This window comes from Rhinopithecus roxellana, chromosome 4 (genome assembly GCF_007565055.1).
Source record: "Rhinopithecus roxellana isolate Shanxi Qingling chromosome 4, ASM756505v1, whole genome shotgun sequence".
NCBI lineage: Eukaryota > Metazoa > Chordata > Mammalia > Primates > Cercopithecidae > Rhinopithecus > Rhinopithecus roxellana.
In genome coordinates, this window is record NC_044552.1 from 155,075,859 (window position 1) to 155,096,255 (window position 20,397).

The window sequence follows — 20,397 nt, forward strand, 5'->3', positions numbered from 1 at the left end:
GCAGGCAAGTGAACCTGTTGATACAGTCCTGTGTGTAGGTCACTACTCAGCCCTCCTTTGCAATGACATGAGAGGGCCAGGGAAGGAACTAAACTGTCTTTGGGGGAAGGGAGAGCTGAACAGTGAAAGTTTGTTTGGGTTGGAATATTTGCAATTAGGAATTATTAGCATCTAGAAATGAACTTTGCATTGCATTTCTGACTGCTGGCATATGGGAAAGATATTGATTACTGAATATTTCATATCTAGATATTAATAATCATCTTAGATATTAATAATGATTAATAATCATCTTAGATATTAATAATGATATTAACTTAAACAGATTTCACTTAATTTTCTTGGAAGGACCATATAAAGCCACATATATTCAGTTCTCTCCATAACATAAACCCTGTGCGGCAGGTAGGAGACATTTACCTAACATGCTAGTTTCAAAGCACTTACCCTCAATTCCACAGTTCATTCCCCTTCTTCTCTCCAAGTAGATACTCCTGAAAAATGACCTTCTTATAGTTCTCTGCAGGCCAATGAACTTCTTTAATCCTCCCAATAACTTCCTTTTTAAATTACGGAGACTAAGGCACAGAGTTGTTACATAACCCATCAAAAGTCACAGATGGCAAACAGAGTTTGAACCCAGAAAAACTGCAGCCAGAGCCTTCGCTCCTCAGTGCTGTGCTCGGCACCTTCACGCTTTGTCCCATTTCTTGTTTCTCCACAAATTATTCCATGTGCCCAAAGCATCTTGCCCTGCCTTGTCCACCAGGTGACCCATATTTATTGGTCCAAATCCCTTTAGGGACAGAGTGGCCTGAGCCTCTTGCCCAGCTGGTTTGGGCCGGGACAGGCCCAGGTGACATTGGCCTCACCGTGGCCAGGTTCCTGGAGACTGAGCTGGTGCAGCAGCACCCAGGGGTGCTGCTATGGGATCCCCAGGGCAGCATCCAGAGCTGTTGGAAGTGTGAGCTTCCATCTCTGGTTAGTTTGCAGCATTACTGAAGAAGAAGAAAAACATCAATTCCCTGCATCTCCCCTAAAACTTATCCAGGTCCAGTTTCTTTCTTAACTAAACAAACCCCTCCTGCTGAAAGGAAAAGGCATGACATTTTTGTTGTTGAAAGAAGGAGTTTTCATTCATCCGTGCAGAGCAGGCTCAGTATCAGTAGTTATGGCAATGTGAGGGAGTGAAAGGAACATGAAACCTCTACCTTTATTTATCAAAGATGAGATTTTTCTCTCCACAAGCTGTTGGAAAGAGGTAGATCATCTGGACTGGATTGAATAGTGTCTCCCCCAAATTCCTGTCTTTTCCAGAACTTTAGGATGTGGCCTTACTTGGAAATAGGGTCACTGCCAATGTAAGTAGTTAAGATCAAGTCATATTGGAGTATTGGAGTAGGGTGGGCCCTGAATCCAATCCTTATGAGGACTGGTATTCTCAGAGGAAGAGGAGAAGAGACATAGAGACAGATGCACAGGAAAAAAGGCCACATGAAGGTGTGGCGGGACTGGAGTGACGCATCATCCACAAGCCAAGGAGCTCAAGGACAGCAGGAACCTCCGGAAGCTCAAGGACAGCTGGCACCTCCAGAAGCCAGACAGCAGGAAGGAGGCTTCCCTGGAGTCTGCAGTGAGAGCCGGCCCTGTCCACACCTTGATCTTTAACTTGTAGCCCCCAGAACTGGGAGACGATACATTTCTGTTGTTTAAGCCACTCTGTGTAAGATAATTTGTCACGTGGCTCCAGGAAGCTAAGAAACAGCCTTCAGAACTGGATTCGCATTTCTTTAGTCATTGCCCTACCTGGTTACAGACAACTCGGAATAATCCGCCCCTCTGGGCAGGCGCAACCAGGAAGGTCTACAGAGGAGACCGCATGGAGATGTAATTCAGTTTGTGACTGACCCCACTCCCTCCATGGTGCTTTTTACAAGTGGATTAGGGTTGAAAATAGACTCAAATGTAGCAGTCTCAGTGAAGAGGAAAGGCATTTAACCTCATAAGCATGTGTAGGTTTCACCTTGGTAAAGAGGTCTTTATGGGCTGACCACGCGTGGGGGCATCAGGTGAGGGAGGCCTGAGCCCTTCCCAGGACCATCTGCTGTCCTGGGCTGCCCTCTTAGATCACTGCACAATCATCTCTTTCTGCAGAAATGAGTCCTCCGTCCCCATCCTCAAAGATTTTCCAGGCTTTGAGAGCTCTGCTTATAGAGAACGCTTGGAAGAAGTAGGGATATTGCACTTGGAGAAGTAAATACCGAGGGGGAAGGAAAGTTTTCTATAATTTCCTGAAGGCTTGCTATGTGGAAAAGGATTAACCATTGTGCTGTGCAGTTTAGACAAGGGAGGTGAACCAGATGGAAATGTTAGGTGTAAATTTCCTTTCAAAACAGGAGCTGGTTTGTACTTTCTTTGGAAGTACAACAGGTTACCCCATGAAGTAGTGTGGCCGCTTGGACGATACAGAAGAAATAAGTACTGGTTGTGTAGACTGAGTTAGTGAACTGATTTCACACAAGCACATATTAGGTACCTGATTCTACTAGGTGTGCCAAGCTCTATATAAGAAAAGGAAAGACCAACACAAACATTTTGCCTTCGTGGAAGTAATGATTGTATAGTTTGGTAAACTGGATATACTCTTAGACCAAAGGACCCCTATGTGGATCTTCCAACTTTATAATCCTAGGATTCTGTGTAGATGAATGAGTTAAGTGTGCATGGAGGAAGTGCTCAGAGAGACTAGATATATGCATGACAATTCCAAATCTAACGTTCAGAAATGTTGGAAGCAGCAGTTCTAATAATTTCTTCAGTTAATTTAGGGTAATCTCATGGTTCAAATTTAACACATTTAACCATTTCAAAGGAACTTCGAAGCAAATTTCTAAAATGTAAATCATGAACGCAAAGTTGTTCAGAATTCCATGGGGAATGAACTTTAATTCCAAAATTAAATGTAAATCTCTGTGAGGAGAAATAACCTTTATATACATCAACTATGAGACAGAAAAACTGAAAGTTTTGTTGCTGCTGTTGTTTGGTAAACAGTCCATTCCCAGAAGTTCATCAACGTTTGAAAAGAGCATGAGAATTGGTCCCAGAGAACTCACAGGAATATCAAGGAGGGTTATCAAGGAGGGTTTGAATCAAGTTGACTTATAAGGCCTAGGTTCTCATTAGAAGTTGTTTTAAAAGACGATCAGCATAAAATAATTACTTCTATTTTTTAGAAGCCATTTAAATTATAGGTCAAAGATGTGGTACAAACATCCTAAAATTTTGCAAACTTCAGGCATCCTCATTCCCTATATATTTTAATGTGCCTGCATCTGAATTAAAATGTTAAGTCTCTTTAATGAACTTTTTATTAGTCTACAATGGCATACATCTTAGAGTTATCTTAGATAAAGCCAAGCTATTTGATTTCTACAAATGTGGGGACATGATATTTCATTATTATGTTTACTTTTGCATATTTCATGACATAAATTTACAACATTATCAGAGTCTCTGATATCTGGAGTCTGAAATCTTTTAGGTAGGGATTGTTTAGAACTATTAGTACTGTTAGAAAAGAACCAAAATATGGTAAACAGGCCTATCGGAGAGCCCTAATCTGCTGGCAGAGCCCATATTCCAGCTGTAAATGCTTTAATGCCATTTATTGGCTCATGCTCCTTAAATGTAATACTCTGCATCATTAATTTCGTAGTTTCTTCTCTGAAAGCTATAAATTGAAGATTCCTATTGTTTTAATTTTCTGTAACCTTTGATAACATTTGTGAAAGAACATAGGAAAGAATAAATTGCTATTGGCTGTATGACAAATGCATTCAAGGAATATTTTGTAGAAACTCCTCTTTCTCTTTCACCTCAAAGCAGTCACTGGAAAGACAGCATGTTTTACGTCCAAAAGTCACTGTTTAGAATGCAAGGAAATCAGCTCAAAAGCTTAGATAGCAGTTTGGTTGTTCCGAAGAGGACCCTGGCCCAGGCTTTCCTTGTCTGTGCCAGAGAGGGGTTTCTCTTTTTCAAATACGATGCTCCCTAAACACCAGTCACATATTCAAGCTGAAAGATTGTGCCAGAAAAGAATGGATTTGAAAACCTGTTACCGGTGAATGAATCTGAGTCTTTGACTTGTTTGGCCACTCGCCCTGCATTTGGCAATTAGAGGCAAAATGATCCACTTGAAGCAAAGGCACCGTTGCAGCTGGTGAGACCAGGAGGCCAGGGGCCACTCACAGGTTCACAGAGGGCCAAGTGACGGGTCACCCAACGAGAGAGCGCTATGGGTCACACACAGCACTTTCAGTTGCCTGGTTATGTTGTTACATAATAATTCATAGAGCATGATATTCTTCTATAATATATACTACTGTATGTGTATAATTTTGTATACGTATATAATGTTGTGTAATCATAATGGCTTCAGTCATGAACAATCATGTGTAATCAGTCATGGACAGGCTCTGTGTGAAGGGGCCCTGAACACCTTGTCTCTAATTATGCCCACCCTAATGAAAAGTCGTTACGATGTATATTTTGTGCAGACAAAAAAATTGATGATTAGAGACTTTAAGGGATTTGCCTGAGGTCACAGCTTTTCTGGTTCTAAAATGTTACTGTTTAGTCTACACTACCATTCACATCTCAGATTTATCTGTTCTTGTTTTCACTACAGCCTAATTAAACTCTGTGAAAAATACTATTAACAAACATGAGTATACAGCCACTCTCTCTGCTAGAACAGCAATGATCTAGTGGGGCTGGCTCTAAGTTTTCGTCGTTCTGATCGTGTAGACGGGGCCTGAATTGGTGCTGTGAGCATGGACTGTTCCTCCCTGCCCTACTTGATTTCCAACTGGTCCTTGAAAAGACTGGAAGCCTGGGCTCCTCCCGTGGGCCACTGCCACAATGTCCAGGTCCCTGGCTCTGCAGCCCCCACTGCTTATTTCAGAGGAAGTTCGTGCGACATTAAAACGGGAGACATTGTAGAAACCTCGGGCAGTAGAACTCATCTAATGTTTGCTCTTCGAGCGGATACTGACAGACAGACAGGTCACTGTATTTGAAAGAATATTTTCTCTCATTCTTTTTTGTCACTTGTATCTGGTCTCATTCTAAAAAGAATTTTGTAGTGGGACTTAAAAGAAATATTTTGAATCTGAGTTTAACGAGAAGACATTGATTTACATAAAAGAGAAGTACAAAAAAGAGGAAATACAGAAACGTGCAATTGTTCTCTAATACATTGAAATTTAGGATGAGTTTTTTCTAACACTACATACTGTCAATTTCTAATGTAATTTTAATTGTAAATAATTATATCTGTTACTAAGGACATCTGCTTAAATAAAATAAGTATATATCATTTTGTGATCTATGTCATAAAGCAGGATTTATTAAAATGTTATTAAAGCTAAATCATTTTTTCTAGTGAGAATTCTAATGGAATTGAAAAATCCTGTGATAAGCTTTTTTTCTGAAAGAATTGGATCTAGGGTAACATAGCTACTTTAAGGAACAGTTTTGAGTTTTATAGCTAGAATGCTACAATTTCGTAGCAGGACCCTTTGAAAATACAGCAAACTGCAGGCTGGCATTGTTGTGACAGGTTTCTAAGATAAGTAGAAAATGAACCTGAAGATAATATTTTTCCCTTCAAATGTCGAAAAATGTTAAGCAGAAAAATAATTTAAATGTAGAATTCCTGATGCACGCATTTAGAAAGACTCCAAAAGAATTAGCTGAGTTTGGAACCAATTAAGGACTATAGTATGAACTTTAAATTTCCCACATTGATAAAATCTTACTAGGGATTTATTCTTAAAGTCAATCATTTTCTTTGTTAAGTATATGAACACCTGTGAGTTAAAGATTTAAAGAAAAACTATAATGAGAAAGCAGTAGAAACCAATTGTTTTGTTTAATAGTCTAGAGCTCCCAACAAGATTTATCTGTCTTTGTGGCAGCAATATTTATCCATCTTTATAGATCTCCTTGAGGATAAAGAAAGATTCTAATTGTCCTTTGAACATGACCGATTTTCTACTTTTATACAGGGATACGGAATGATGTTTAGATATAAGTTCTAGCTTTTATTGTGTGATCAACAAAAGCATTAAAGCAGTGTTGCAGCAGCTACCTCTTCCTAGATACTCAGGCAAGAAAAGGGAAATATGTTCAGTCTCATCTTCTATGATCATCAAGTACAGAAACAAACGTCCGCATGGGAGAAAAGCTACAAGAGGCAACTTTACAACAATTAAATGGAAACAGTAATAGTACATGCATCATAGGTTTGCATGAGGATTACTGAGGAAGTATTGGTGAATCGCACCCTTCAAAAATGTTAACTAAGACTTTTTGGGTGGCTGTTCCCTGATGCTTCCATCTCTTTAAGGATGCTACCATCTCTATCAGAACATCTTTATCTCTATCTCCCTCAAGTTACTAGAATCTAAATACAAGGTGTGCAGTTAGAGTTTCTTTTATGGACCTTAGTTGAACAAGGTGCACATCTGGAGTCTCCCATAACTTCATGGATATTTGCTGCTACTGTATAGTAAAAGTATGAACTATGAATGAAGACTATTTAAGTATTTTCCAAAAGTAGGAATGTTGTTACTAAAACATTAAGTTTTGACAATAAGAGACTCAATTCTTAAAACCCAGTTATTACTTTGCTTAAAGACTAACCATCTTGCCTGAATGTCCACCTTACCCACAGCTCTTCAGACAATTTGAGCAGAATACCATTGCAAGCACTCCATTACAGGCATTTGTAAGCTCCTGTAACTCTAGTTTGAAGTCCTTTTTCTAAACATGTATAGTATAAAACATACAAGCCGGTTCTACTATTGAAAGAGAGCTAAGAGCTTTTTGAGAATTCCATGATTTCCTGAATAGTCTATGCCTGAAGCAGACGTAATAGCAATTGAGTAATAATATAAAAAATAGCGATTCTAAACAAAAGTCTGTTTGTGGCAGGAGCTGCCGTAAACTTAGCTTCTTGTTTGATTTTTTTCTTGAATGTATGATGAGCAGATCATGTTGCAAAAGTTTCATTCAGTGCTCCATTAAATTACTAACTTATTGATACCACTGTCAGGAAATAACTTCAATGTTGACTTATACCATGCATGTGAGAAGTATGGAACTTCAAAATTAACAACAACAAAGAAAATTAGGAAATCACACTCCTAATGAATAGATGTACATCCGCTGCCTGCCAAGGGTCACCAAAAACTTGCTAATATCTTTGTTAGGGTAAAATAGAACCATCTGACTTCATCTGTGTTTTCCAAAGCTTACAGAATCATGCAAAAAATAAATGAATCATCAAAACCATTGATCAGGTTTTAATAATAGTGCTTAAAAATTCCTCTTAAACCAATGGAAAAAAACCGACTGAAATTGTAACAGAAAGTATCTAAAGGCAGAATCACTATCAAGAAAAAGAACAAACTCAAAACCTACCAATGTATTCAAAAGACCGTTAAAAAAACTTCACAATGTAATTATTGGAAGCTTGTAGAATGGCTTCAGCGCTTCTGTACTGAGTAAGTAAGCTGTACGTGAGGAGTCATAAACGAAATTGTTAATTTTACTGTTTCCCTAGGGAGTAGCTGGAGAAGGGGTGGGAATATGCTATTTAGATCTCCAAATGGATCGTAGTTTATATGCAATAATAAATCCTAAACGTGTTGCTAAGTAACTCTACTACAAATCACTCCCTTTTTCCTTGGCTTAAAAGACATTTTGATTCATGGGCTCACTCACCATTCATATTCTTAAAGATGTTCAGGACGGGGAGGATTTGACGGTAATAAGGCACCAAGGCCTTGCCCACCATCTCAGCTGACACAACCAGATGCTGGAGGACCTTGAGAGTGACACAGATGACCTGTCGGTTTCGGAGATTCAAGGCATCTATACGGTGAAAGAAGGACCAAGCAGAAAAGATTTTAATAGAAAGCTTCAATTCTACAAAGTTAAGGCGAAGTTGTCTTGTGGTTGCATTTAATTAAACTGCGCTCTACTGGGGACCAATGGGCCTTTATTATTACAGCTTTGGATGACACATTGCAACCCTGATGTTTTAAATGGAATCTTGTCTGATTACTGTTTATTCTCCTACCTGCACTGATTTCTCACCAGCCCTAGGAATGCAGCTCATTTTCCCCTCGTAGAAGAGGCCCGGGCCCTGAGTTGGATAAGCAGTATGAAAGACAAAACATCACTTAGTGTTGCTGGAATTAAAGGAACCTACGCGGGTTGACAACGGATACATTTTCATACAACAATCTCTTTCATGCAACAATCCACACCATTCTTAAAACCATTAACGTGGAACAAGCATTTATTTGGGAAGGAGGGTTGGGCATGGTGTTCAAAACTATAGGCTGGTTACAAACACCGAGAATATTCTTGGTAGAAGTGAACATAAAGTGACTATATTTAGGCCCTCAAGAAAGTAGGAAAGAAAAGCAAAATGTTTTAAAGTTCAGTTAGAAGGAATCAACACATAAGCTACAAGAGACCACAGGAATATGACAGTTTTAAAGAAAGAGTTCTGAGTGCAAAGTAACAAGCTGTACTGATGAGACAGAGCAAGAGATGCCACCACGTAGGGTCTGAAAGGCGCCATTTGCCCCAGTGGAAAGTACAGGGCGTCAGGAATCAGGATGCTGATAACTGGCTGTGTGAGCTTGGCCAACTTACTGGCACTTTCTTGGCCCCAGTTTCTTCAATTATGGGAGCCTGTTATGCACTTTCTGAGATGGCTAAAAGTACCATGGTTTAAGTAGAAGAGCCAGATAAAACATCTATTATAGAAGGTCAAAAGTGCAATTAATAAAATGTGATGCCTCTGATGACTCCAAGAAGAAGTCAAGGGCTCTTATTTGTAAGATGTTCTACCTTCTAATGAAAAAGATTGACTATGACCTTAAAGCAGATGCCCCTGGGAAGGGACAAAAGGACCCAGGCTATAAAAAGAAATGATGCTTTGGTCAATACATCTCTGAGGCAGTCCTGACATTGTTCTTGAACTCCAGCTCACACTTCCATCAGCCTGGGTCTTGACAGCACCTCAAATTCAGTTTGTTCGAAAGACTAAATTTCCTCCCTGAACTTTCTTTTCTTCCCTATGTTCCTCATATTTAGTAAAGATAAACCTTGTTCCCAGTCACTCCAGGTCAAAGCCTGTTTCTCCCCCTTCGCATTCCTCATGTTACCAAATCATCTGGTTTTCCTTTTGCAGTATCTCTTGAATTTGTGTCTCCCTCTCCATCCTCACCAACACTCCTCTGGTCCTGGTCTCCATCCTCACCTCCTTTCCTCCAGTGCCAGTCTCCATCCTCCTCTCCTCTCCTCCAGTGTCAGTCTCTATCCTCACCTTTTCTGCTCCAGTTCCAGTCTCCATTCTCACCTCCTCTCCCTTGGTCCTTGTCTCCATCCTCACCTCAGTCTTCTCTGGTCCTGGTCTCCAACCTCACCTCGTCTCCTTTGGTCCTGGTCTCCATCCTTACCTCCTCTCCTCTGGTCCTGGTTTCCATCTTCACCTTCTCTCTTTTGATCCTGGTCTTTATTCTCATCTTCTCTCCTCCAGTCCCAGAATCCATTTTCATCATCTCTCTTCGAGTCCCTGTTTCCATCCTCACTTCCTCTTCTCTGGTCCTGGTCTCCATCCTCACCTTCTCTCCTCTAGTCCTGGTCTCCAGCCTCACCTCCTCTCCCCAGGTCCTGATCTCCAGCCTCACCTCCTCTCCCCTGGTCCCAGTCTCCATCCTCACCTTCTCTCTCTGGTCTCACTCTCCATCCTCACCTTCTCTCCTCTAGGTCTCCATTCTTATTGCCATTCCTCTGGTTCTGATCCTTGGGACCCCTTCACTGGAGCACTGGCCTGATCTTGTACAGATCTCTTTTCTTTCTGTCTTTCTCCACTTCCCCAACCTGTCTTTCAAGGTACTGCTGGGTTAACCTCCCTCAAGCATATCTGATCATCTCACCACCTGCTAAAAGAGCTCAGAGCCCCCTACCCCCTTCCATTGGCTGCAGACGTTGTGAGGTGCTCTGAAGTGTTTTTATACCCCAGCCCCTAGTTTGTTGCTGAAAGGGATGAATCAGTCCCCACTTTATTTTTTAAAATTTTCTAGTGATTCCAGAGGAAATAGCTGCAAAACCGCTAAATGATACCTTATTTTCCAAGACTTATAACTGAGGATTTGGTCTAGTTCAAACTTATCCTAAGTGCTTCCTTTATGCCTGGCTAGTTTGAACTAAACCGAATCCTCTGTTAAAAGTCCCAGAATATAAGGTATCATTTAGCAGTTTCACAGCCATTTCCTCTGGAATCACTTGGAAGTTTTTTAAAAAAATGTGGTCAGATTCATCCCCCCTAGCAACGAACTAGGGTTTGTGGCATGAAAACACTTCAGAGCCCCCTACAACTTCTGGTCCAGTCCAGACTCTGTTCTTGTTTAGTTTGAAAGTAAATACAAATGTAATGAAAAGAGACGGCTCAGCCTTCACTCAGGGCACCAACCTAAATATAACCATAGAACTCAGCAGCACGATGGCTCATTACAGCAGCAGTTAGACACACTGCAGGACAAAACATATCTGCTGAAAAACAACTAAAATTAGAATGCTATCATTTAGCCTAAGAGCTGGAGTCATGAGATATTCAAGAACAAGGTTTCAGATCACCACAAGAAGGTGAGGAGGAAGAAGGCACGCAGTGTGTTACATGGTCAGCAGTAGAGACTATCTGGTCTTATCCAATCTAAAAGCTGTTTTGCCTTTTTAGAATGGCAGGGGTTAGTGAGCCTTACTTACTGACAAGCTCAGGTTACCAGGAGAACTGGGAGGGCAGAAATGTTCTGAGGATTGGGAGCGGTTGACATTCTTTCAAAAAGTCTACCAACGATGCTCAACAGGTTTAGGCTTCAGGACTGCACACATCTGTGCATGATTCACAGCATCTGTAGCTAATATGCAGTGAGCACCAACATGTGCCAGGAATTAAACTGAGCACTTCACCTATATTAACTCACTTAGGCTTGCCTCACCAAATGTCTATTGACAGTGCACGTATTACATACCCATCACTGTTTTAGGAATTGGAAAGATGGAAACGAATGAGGTAAGCACACTATCAATCTCTTGGGGTTTACAAAATCGTAAGGAAGAAGATATTAAACAAGAATGACAAATGTGACAATTACACATAAGAAGGACAGGGTGTTTAAGCAGACAGTCAAGTCCGTCGCCTAGTCTAGGGTTAAGGGAAGGCTCCCAGATGCAGGAACAAAGCCCAGGGCTGAGTAGATGTCATTTACAGGAAGAGTTTCCAGGAGAGGAAGCAGCACGCTAGGGACTAGCTTCCCAGGAAGGAGTTCTTTCGCTGCAGGGGCTGCTCCAGCTTGGATGCATGAGATTCCCCTGGGGGATTGAAGACCTGAGATAGTAGAAAGATACCCTGACTGGATGTGTCACTGGGAGTGTGTCTTTCTTGGGATCGTTTGGAAGTGCTGGGAAGGAATATGGAGGTGCATACGAAAGGAGGGTGAGGCTGTAGTGACCTTTCCCAAGCTCAAGAATCCCTGAGTCCCACCTTGCCTTATCAACCAAAGAGAATCAGATGTTTGAGATCCTGGGTTTCTTTATTTTCTCTTTATTCATCCCTCCCTCCCATCCCACTTCTTTAAAAGGACTCAGAGCCACATCTAGCTAAGGATTAGACACAGAACAGAACCACATGGGTGTGTTGTTTGCATTTTTGTATATATTAAAAGAAATGTATGACTGAGCACATACAGCCCTCACTCCATTTCGTAGGTTTTGTTTTTGTGTTTTCAAGAAAGCTGTTCTGTTGACACTATGAAGTCATTAGTAGGAGAGCCTATGGAAGGTAACAAAGCAATAACTACCTAAATGTGGTAATTGCCGAAAAGGTTTTGGTGACCGCTGTGGTCACTGGATGCTGGCTTATCCCAGTGTTGTTCTTTCAGTGTGTGCCCGCCAAAGTTTGCAATAAAACAGCCTGGGTATGCTGATCTACTGCTAATGTGAGAGAAGAATTTTGTCCTGTAGAATATACTGGTATCAAGGAGTAAATTTATATATATATATATATATATACACACACACACACACACACACACACACACACACACATGAACACACACACATATGTATATATGAGATATATGAGTAACACTAACATTAAATTTTTATCAGGTTTATGTCTGTATCTATGCCTAATTGATCATTTGGGTATGCATTAATAATCTCTCTCACAATGGATAATGATATTAACTCTTAGGAAATAGATTAGATATTAGCTATTAGGAAGCCCTGACTGAATTAACATGGCTGTGATAAACGTTATTGGATTGACAATGACCAAGAAGTAAAATGCCTGAACTGTTACGTGTAATGGCATCTAAAATGGAGCTCTAAGTCCTTCTAAATGGACAGGTAATGGCTCTAAAACTTCTGCAGTGGCTGTGAAACAAAGCCAGGATATGCACTATTTAAAAGCCTCTTAACTTCATCCAACAGGGATTTCTTACACTGCCCACTTTCTCTTCAGTTCCTCTATTTCTCTTCTTCATTCTCAGAGAATTAAGATACACCATGCAGTCGGAAGTCTTTTTGTTCTGTCACAGTGGAATTAAAGTAAAAAGATTTTTTTTTTTTGGAAACAAAGTTCTTTTCCTTTGAAAAAGTATGCTAACAGGTATAAAGAGAATATGATTTTGTAGCTTGAAAGAGAAGAGATGTGTTTATTCTTGTGTTGATGGGCCTGAAAGCTATTGTCAAGACATAAGCGAGGACTTTGAACTCAAGATTTAAGGTTTTGAAAAGGTTCTAACGTGAGGAGTCTACTGACATTATAGATCAACAAATGGAAACTTTCTATTCAGAAAATTGGATTTCTATTGTACTGCCTACTGGCTTTAAGTATAATAAACAAGATAGAGGCTTCAGATATAGAGAAATTGCTGAAGAATAAGGAAAAAATAATGTAAAGTCAATGGTGGTAAAAGTTATTTATCTTAAATGGTTATATGCTACATGTATAATTTTCTCAGGCATAAAATCCACTATTCTATGATTTTTTTGCAAAGTGAGGACTTTTTCTACTATTAGATATCATTTACTACTGTGGTTTCCTTCTCTGCTGCTTCTTTTAAAACCAGAAACACCCAACAAAAGGCAAAAGCAAACAAAATTCTAAAAAATATTTTTGACATATGCTTTAAATGTTAATAGCCATAATATACAAACAGCTATCACAACCCAATAAAGGATTGAATCTTCCAGTAAAAAAATGGGCAAGGCACATAAACAGACAATGCACAAATTAATACATAAAAATGAACATTTACTATTCTAGAATATTCAACTTGTGAAACCCAGAAAATTTGAGACAAGTCTCAGTTAATTTAGGAAGTTTATTTTGCCAAGGCTGAGGACGCGCCCGTGACACAGCCTCAGGACATCCTGACGACATGTGCCCCAGGTGGTCGGGACACAGCTTGGTTTTATACATTTTAGGGAGACATGAGACATCAATCAATATATGTAAGAAGTACATTGGTTCGGTCTGGAAACGTGGGACAACTGAAAGCAAAAGCAGGAAGACTGGAAGCGGAAGCGGGGAGGGAGCTTCCAGGTCACAGAGAGGTGAGACACGAAGTTTCAGATTAGCCTCTCCGAAGAAGGCAAATCCGATCTGCATCTATCTCAGTGAGCAGAGGGGTGACTTTGATAGAATGGGAGGCAGGTTTGCCCTAAGCAGTTTCCAGCCTGACTTTTCCTGAGTGATTTTGGGGGCCCAAGATATTTTTCCTTTCACAAACTTGATTGGTAATTTAACAAAACACGACTCCATAATTTTTAATATCATGTTAACACAAAGTTGTTGAAAATGTAACACTGTCAGTGCAGAAACAAGTTTGAGAAAAGAAAAGAGGTGCCCTCATAGACACCATGTTATAAACTATTCCAACCTTTCTACGGAGCAGTTTGGCAATAAACCTAAAAGCCATACAAATGCATACAACGGCTAAGCCAGCAGTCTCACTTCTGGGTTGTTAGTCCAAGGATTTAGGCAAATGTGCCCAAAGCATTGTAGGAAAGAATGCTAAGTCCAGTATTATTGATAATTAGAAACAATCTAAATGTTCCAAGAACAATGAATTGTTTAAGTAAACTATAGTATATCTGCACAATGAAAAATTATAAAATTATTAGTCATCTGATAGAAAAAATAGCTTCAAATAGGAAAATGTTTAAGATACATGTGAGTAAAGAAGAAGATTATAAAGCATATTTGCACTCTGACCTCATTTTATAAAATAGAATGTAAACCGAATAAATACTAGAAAGTTGTGTACTGAGACACTAACAGAAGGGAATATCTTTTCCACAGGCATATGTAGGCACAATATTTTGTTCCACTAAAAGATAAGCACTTTAAAAAACTGCTTTCTAAAAAGTTATCAACATACTCTGCATATTTTTCTTTTGTTATTACATATTATTCTTCATGATTATAACTTTGTGTTTTAATATATCAGAATTCAATCCCTTTCTCATTGTTCTTTCTCAATATTCTCCTGATTATTTTTAACCCTTTATTTTTTGAGACAAACTTTAAGATAATTAGGTGAAATTGAAAATGTGCTTGGCCCTTTGGTAAAATTAGAGAATAATTTGGCAGACAATTGCCATCTTTACTACTGAATCTTTCCATTAGGAACATGATATCTCTTCAATTTTCTTGTCTTTAAGTTCCCCGGAAATGTTTTACAATATTTTTTCATATAGATCCTGCATAATTTTGTTAGATATACTCAAAGAAATTCTGTATTTTGTTGTTATTTGTGTAAAATTATTTAATCCCAACATTCTTTCTAAAGGTTATTGATAATATACACATAAAAGTACAACAAATATACAAGAAAAAAACAAACAACCCCATCAAAAAGTGGACAAAGGATATGAACAGACATTTCTCAAAAGAAGATATTCATACAGCCAACAGACACATGAAAAAATGCTCATCATCACTCGCCATCAGAGAAATGCAAATCAAAACCACAATGAGATACCATCTCACACCAGTTAGAATGGCAATCATTAAAAAGTCAGGAAACAACAGGTGTTGGAGAGGATGTGGAGAAATAGGAACACTTTTACACTGTTGGTGGGATTGTAAACTAGTTAAACCATTATGGAAAACAGTATGGCAATTCCTCAAGGATCTAGAACTAGATGTACCATATGACCCAGCCATCCCACTACTGGGTATATACCCAAAGGATTATAAATCATGCTGCTATAAAGACACATGCACACGTATGTTTATTGCGGCATTATTCACAATAGCAAAGACTTGGAATCAACCCAAATGTCCATCTGTGACAGACTGGATTAAGAAAATGTGGCACATATACACCATGGAATACTATGCAGCCATAAAAAAGGATGAGTTTGCATCCTTTGTAGGGACATGGATGCAGCTGGAAACCATCATTCTTAGCAAACTATCACAAGAACAGAAAACCAAACACCGCATGTTCTCACTCATAGGTGGGAACTGAACAATGAGATCACTTGGACGCGGGAAGGGGAACATCACACACTGGGGCCTATCATGGGGAGGGGGGAGGGGAGGGGGGAGGGATTGCATTGGGAGTTATACCTGATATAAATGATGAATTGATGGGTGCTGACGAGTTGATGGGTGCAGCACACCAACATGGCACAAGTATACATATGTAACAAACCTGCACGTTATGCACATGTACCCTAGAACTTAAAGTATAATAATAAAAAAAAATTAAATTAAAAAAAAAGTATATGACTTTTGTATACTTACTTTGTTAACAGGCTTATTTAATTCCCTTACTGGATCTAATTTTTTTTAGTGAATTAAATTGGATTTTATATGTAATGATATTACCAAAAATACTGTTAAATTTGTGTTTGCTTTCTAATATTTATCTCTCCTTTTCTGGTCACATGACGGAGGCTAGACTTTCTAAAAGAAAATATAGGATTATAGTGCTGAGGGCAGGCATGTTAGTTGTTTTTTTTTTTTTAATCATTCTTACATATTTTAATATCTTATTTCATTTAGTGGGTAAAATATATGTAACACAAAATATGGCATTTACTCCCCCTACTTTTTTTCTGAGACAGGGTTTACTCTGTCACCCTACCTGGAGTGCAGTGGCGTGATCACAGCTCACTGTAGCCTAATCCACCTGGGCTTAAGCGACCCTGTCACCTCAGCCTCCTGAGCAGCTAGAACTACAGGCACGCACCACCACACCTGGCTAATTTTTTTATATTTGTAGAGATGGGGTCTCATTATGTTGCCCAAGCTAGTCTCGAACTTCTGGGTTCAAGTGATCTGCCCTCCTTGGCCTTCCAAAGTGTTGGGATTTACAGGCATGAGCCACCATGCCTTTTAACCTTTTTTAAGTGCACAATTTAGTGGCATTAATTACATTTACAATGTTGTGCAAGTCTCACCATTATCTTTTTCCAAAAATTTGTCATCACCCACAACACTGTAGCCATTAAGCAAAGACTCCCCATGCCCCTGCTCTAGTCCCTGATAATCTACTTTTCGTCTTTATGAATTTGTCTATTATAGTGTCTTATAGAATTTTATTAATTTTTCTGAAGTTAAAATATTTAATATTTGATGTTTTGGGCCCATTATAGCATTAGTTGAATTAGATTACAATGGATATAAATTTTGCTAGTTCAGGAGTGCTAACCATATAATTTTCTATTTTATAGAGTAGAATGAATTCAAAATATATTTTCAAACCAAATTTAGATTTCAAAATGGTATACATTTTTCTCCTTCCATAACAGAGCTCAATTGCTATATAAGTAAATATGACACAGCCTGATTTATGATATTCCTAGGCAATTAAAGTATGATCGATTTAGATCAGCTATTATCGACATGAAGTAAGCCTATAATAAAGATTAATTTTTTTCTTTAATTCATTATTTTCAAGTTTCTCTTACTTGAAGTAAATGTCATACAAAAAATATTGATTGTTCTCTCAACACATATAGAATATGTAAAATATATAAATACCATAGCATGCCATTTAAGTATCTTTATGCAAAACTCAGATTTTCCACCAAAGTTTTGCCATTACAAGTGGCTGACTCTTTTTCAGTTTTTCAATAGAAATAGACCAAAATATATTCTTTCATGGCTGTAGAATATAATTTAGTATTTGGTGAAAGTGTTTGGCCATTCTCTCCATGACATACTTAGTTTTAAATGTAGATACATGATTAATGCTATTTGTTTGAGTAAATGAAAGTATTCAGTTACCAAAATGGTCTCCATGATGCAGTCCCTAGCATGATCTATTTGACACTCCCCATATTCCAGACACAGAGAATGAAACCTGAAGCATCATGTCATCCAACATACTCCTTTTTAGCCTTGTTGCCCAGGTTGTGCCTGCACTTGCTTACACACGTATGAGCACGTCTCACAGCAACTGAGAGTAAACCCATCAGCACCGTGGCACTGTCAGAGGAGGGGCAGGTTCATGTCTTTGGAGCACTTTGCTCCTCTGTACCTAAATTGCTGTCTCAGTTCATCTGCAAAGATTGGGGTGAAAACTGAAAGGGTGACCAAAGGAAGGAGTTAGCACCATTTTCAGAGTAAAAACCAAGACAATGCTGCATTATGTACCACTACTTCTAAGAATGCCTGCTACATCTCTTCTGATTGAGAAAAGGTGTCTACATTTCCACAGGGTTCAGACAGTAGAAGTAGTGGAGTGTAAAGGAAGATACAATGTGCACAGGCTCTTCACAAAAGAAGACAAGAGATGTGCACAAAATACAAGATGGGCAAACAGACCAATTTCTAAGAAGGAGTCTGAAAACTACACACTGCTAAACCTGACATCAATAACTGGTGTGATTCTAGGACTGATTATTTAAGCAGGTGATTCAGGAGCTCCTAGGAAAACAGTAGTTGTTACCAGCAGTCAAAGTGAGCTCTCTGGAATAAGGCCAGCCAAGCTAACCTCATGTATTCTAATATGCTTCCTCATAAAGGAGATCATAAATAAACTGTATCAGCAAAGCATCTGGCAAGGCCTCTATGGTTTTCCTTGTAGGGAAGATACAGGAATGGTTGAAAAATTAGGCTTTTTCTTTCTTTCTTTCTTTCTTTTTTTTGTTTTAAACTCTGTGAACAATTGTATCCAAGTAATATGCACTAATGATTTGCTACCAGCCCGTATAGCCCTGAGTGGGATACCTCATGTATCTACATTTGGCTCAGTCCAGTTTCCATCTAAAGTTTTTACTGTAACTTGGATAAATATTATAGAATTCAAATATGTCAATTTTTTTGATGACCCCAATTTAGAAGTCTGCAGAGATATGACCATGAAGGAAAACCAAGGATATAAAAATAATGTATTCTTATTGCCACCTTGATTTGGCACCATGCTAAATGTTCTATTTGTATAATCTCATTACTCCTTACAATGTCCCTGGGCAATCAGTTTTCTAATGCCCTGGGACAGTTAAAAGAGTTAGGTGGCCTAAGCCCACACAGCTGGTTAGTAGCAAGCTGGGATCCAGTCTGCACTCAGCATGCTTAGGCTCCTCACCCTCCCGGCATACCCACAGGCATGGGATACTAGTGTACAGCAGACCTGGCGTGTGCTGGCGAGAAATGGTCAAACATGTATAGCAAACATAGAATCTAGCATGGACTTTGAGCGGGCAGTCGAGACACCTGCTGTGTCCTGTGCTTTGGTGGCTTAAGGAATAAGCCACTACTAATAGTGATGGAGTGGGGTTCCATGGCACCTTCTGAAGAGCAAGGGGGCCCTGCAGTAGTGCTATTTCTGACTACAGCTCAGCCCCCACATGGGAGGAGAAGTGAAGATTCTCAGTCTGAGGCTCTAGCCCGGGTGACTAAAAAATGTTGCCATAATTTAGGCAGAGAATGATGATGATAATGATAACGATGACAATGATAACATTTATAACCTTATGTATTAGCTCATTTAATCACTGAAATAGCCCAATTAATTGGATGTCATTGTCCACCCCTCCCTTTTTTTTTTGAGACAAAGTTTCGCTCTTGTTGCCCAGACTGGAGCGCAGTGGCGCGATCTCAGCTCACTGCAACCTCCGCCTCCCAGGTTCAAGCAATTGTCCTGCCTCAGTCTCCCGAGTAGCTGGGATTACAGGCACCCGCCACTATGCCTGGCTAATTTTTGTATATTTTTAGTAGAGATGGGGTTTCACCATGTTGATCAGGCTGGTTTTGAACTTCTGACCTCAGGCGATCCACCCGCCTCGGCCTCCCAAAGTGCTGGGATTACAGGCGTGAGCCACCACACCCGGCCGTATTGCCCCAATGTTATAAGTTAGGCCCCTGAGTCTCCAGGTAGTTAACTTGTATGATAGCAGTTATGCAGGAAAGTCGGAATTTTGATTAGGTAGTCTGACTTCAGAGCTTTTGCCCCTCAACATCACATTACGTTAGAAGAGTGATAGAATTGGTTTGTTCATTTATTTATTTGAGAGTGGAAAAGGGACAGTAAATGCATTTAGCTGGTTCTCTCTTTTAACGTACTGTGCCTTGCTGGCAGGGACAACTAAGCTGTCCATTCCCTCCATCTCTGCCACCTCCATCGTGGGTGCTGGATCACCCTTCCTCATTCCCCTGTTCATACAGGGCGAGGCCTGATGTCAATTCCTTCCTCTGGCGAGTGACCAGGCGAACTTTACTGTCTAAGACAATTTGAAACCACTTTCTTTCTGTATCTGGTAACCAAAAGAATCCTAGGTCAGACACCTCTTTTCAATATTTTTTAAACAGATTAGACTTCTTTTTCCAGAATTAAAAATCATCACTTTTAAAATAATTATGATCACATTCAGAATAATTTACTTGGAAAATGTCAAGATAAATAAAATTATCAGATTATGAGTAAAGGGTAATGCATTGCAAGTGTGCTTGCTCCTTTCTTAGTAAATAGAAGTCTCAGAGTAATTTTTGTATTGTGATACGGATTCTCATATTTCATTCTTACTTGGTGGTGTTTTTCCCCACTGGGTGTTCCTTAACAGAGTATTTTGCTTGGTAAAATGTTCTCGCTCAGGTTTCTTCCACTGTGTCTGTGCATGCCTGCCCTTTACTGCCAGATGACCTCACCTTGTTAGAGCTCTCCTAATGAAGCCACCGTGTTATGGTCCGTCGATTTGTAAATCAGTGATATTTCCATAATTCTTTGCAACCAGGGTCACCTCTCCTCCTAGTAGGCCATTTCACAAAAGTATGTTGCTGCTCATAAT

The 20,397-nt window shown here is 39.5% G+C and overlaps 1 protein-coding gene across 1 annotated transcript in view; it reads right to left on the reverse strand.

Annotated features, from left to right (window-relative positions):
- PACRG (parkin coregulated) overlaps positions 1-20,397 on the reverse strand; it is a 578,382-nt gene that overhangs the window by 215,895 nt on the left and 342,090 nt on the right. The window contains exon 4 of the mRNA XM_010373150.1: positions 7,792-7,941. Coding sequence (XP_010371452.1) covers positions 7,792-7,941 — 150 coding nt within the window. The remainder of the gene's footprint in view (positions 1-7,791; positions 7,942-20,397) is intronic.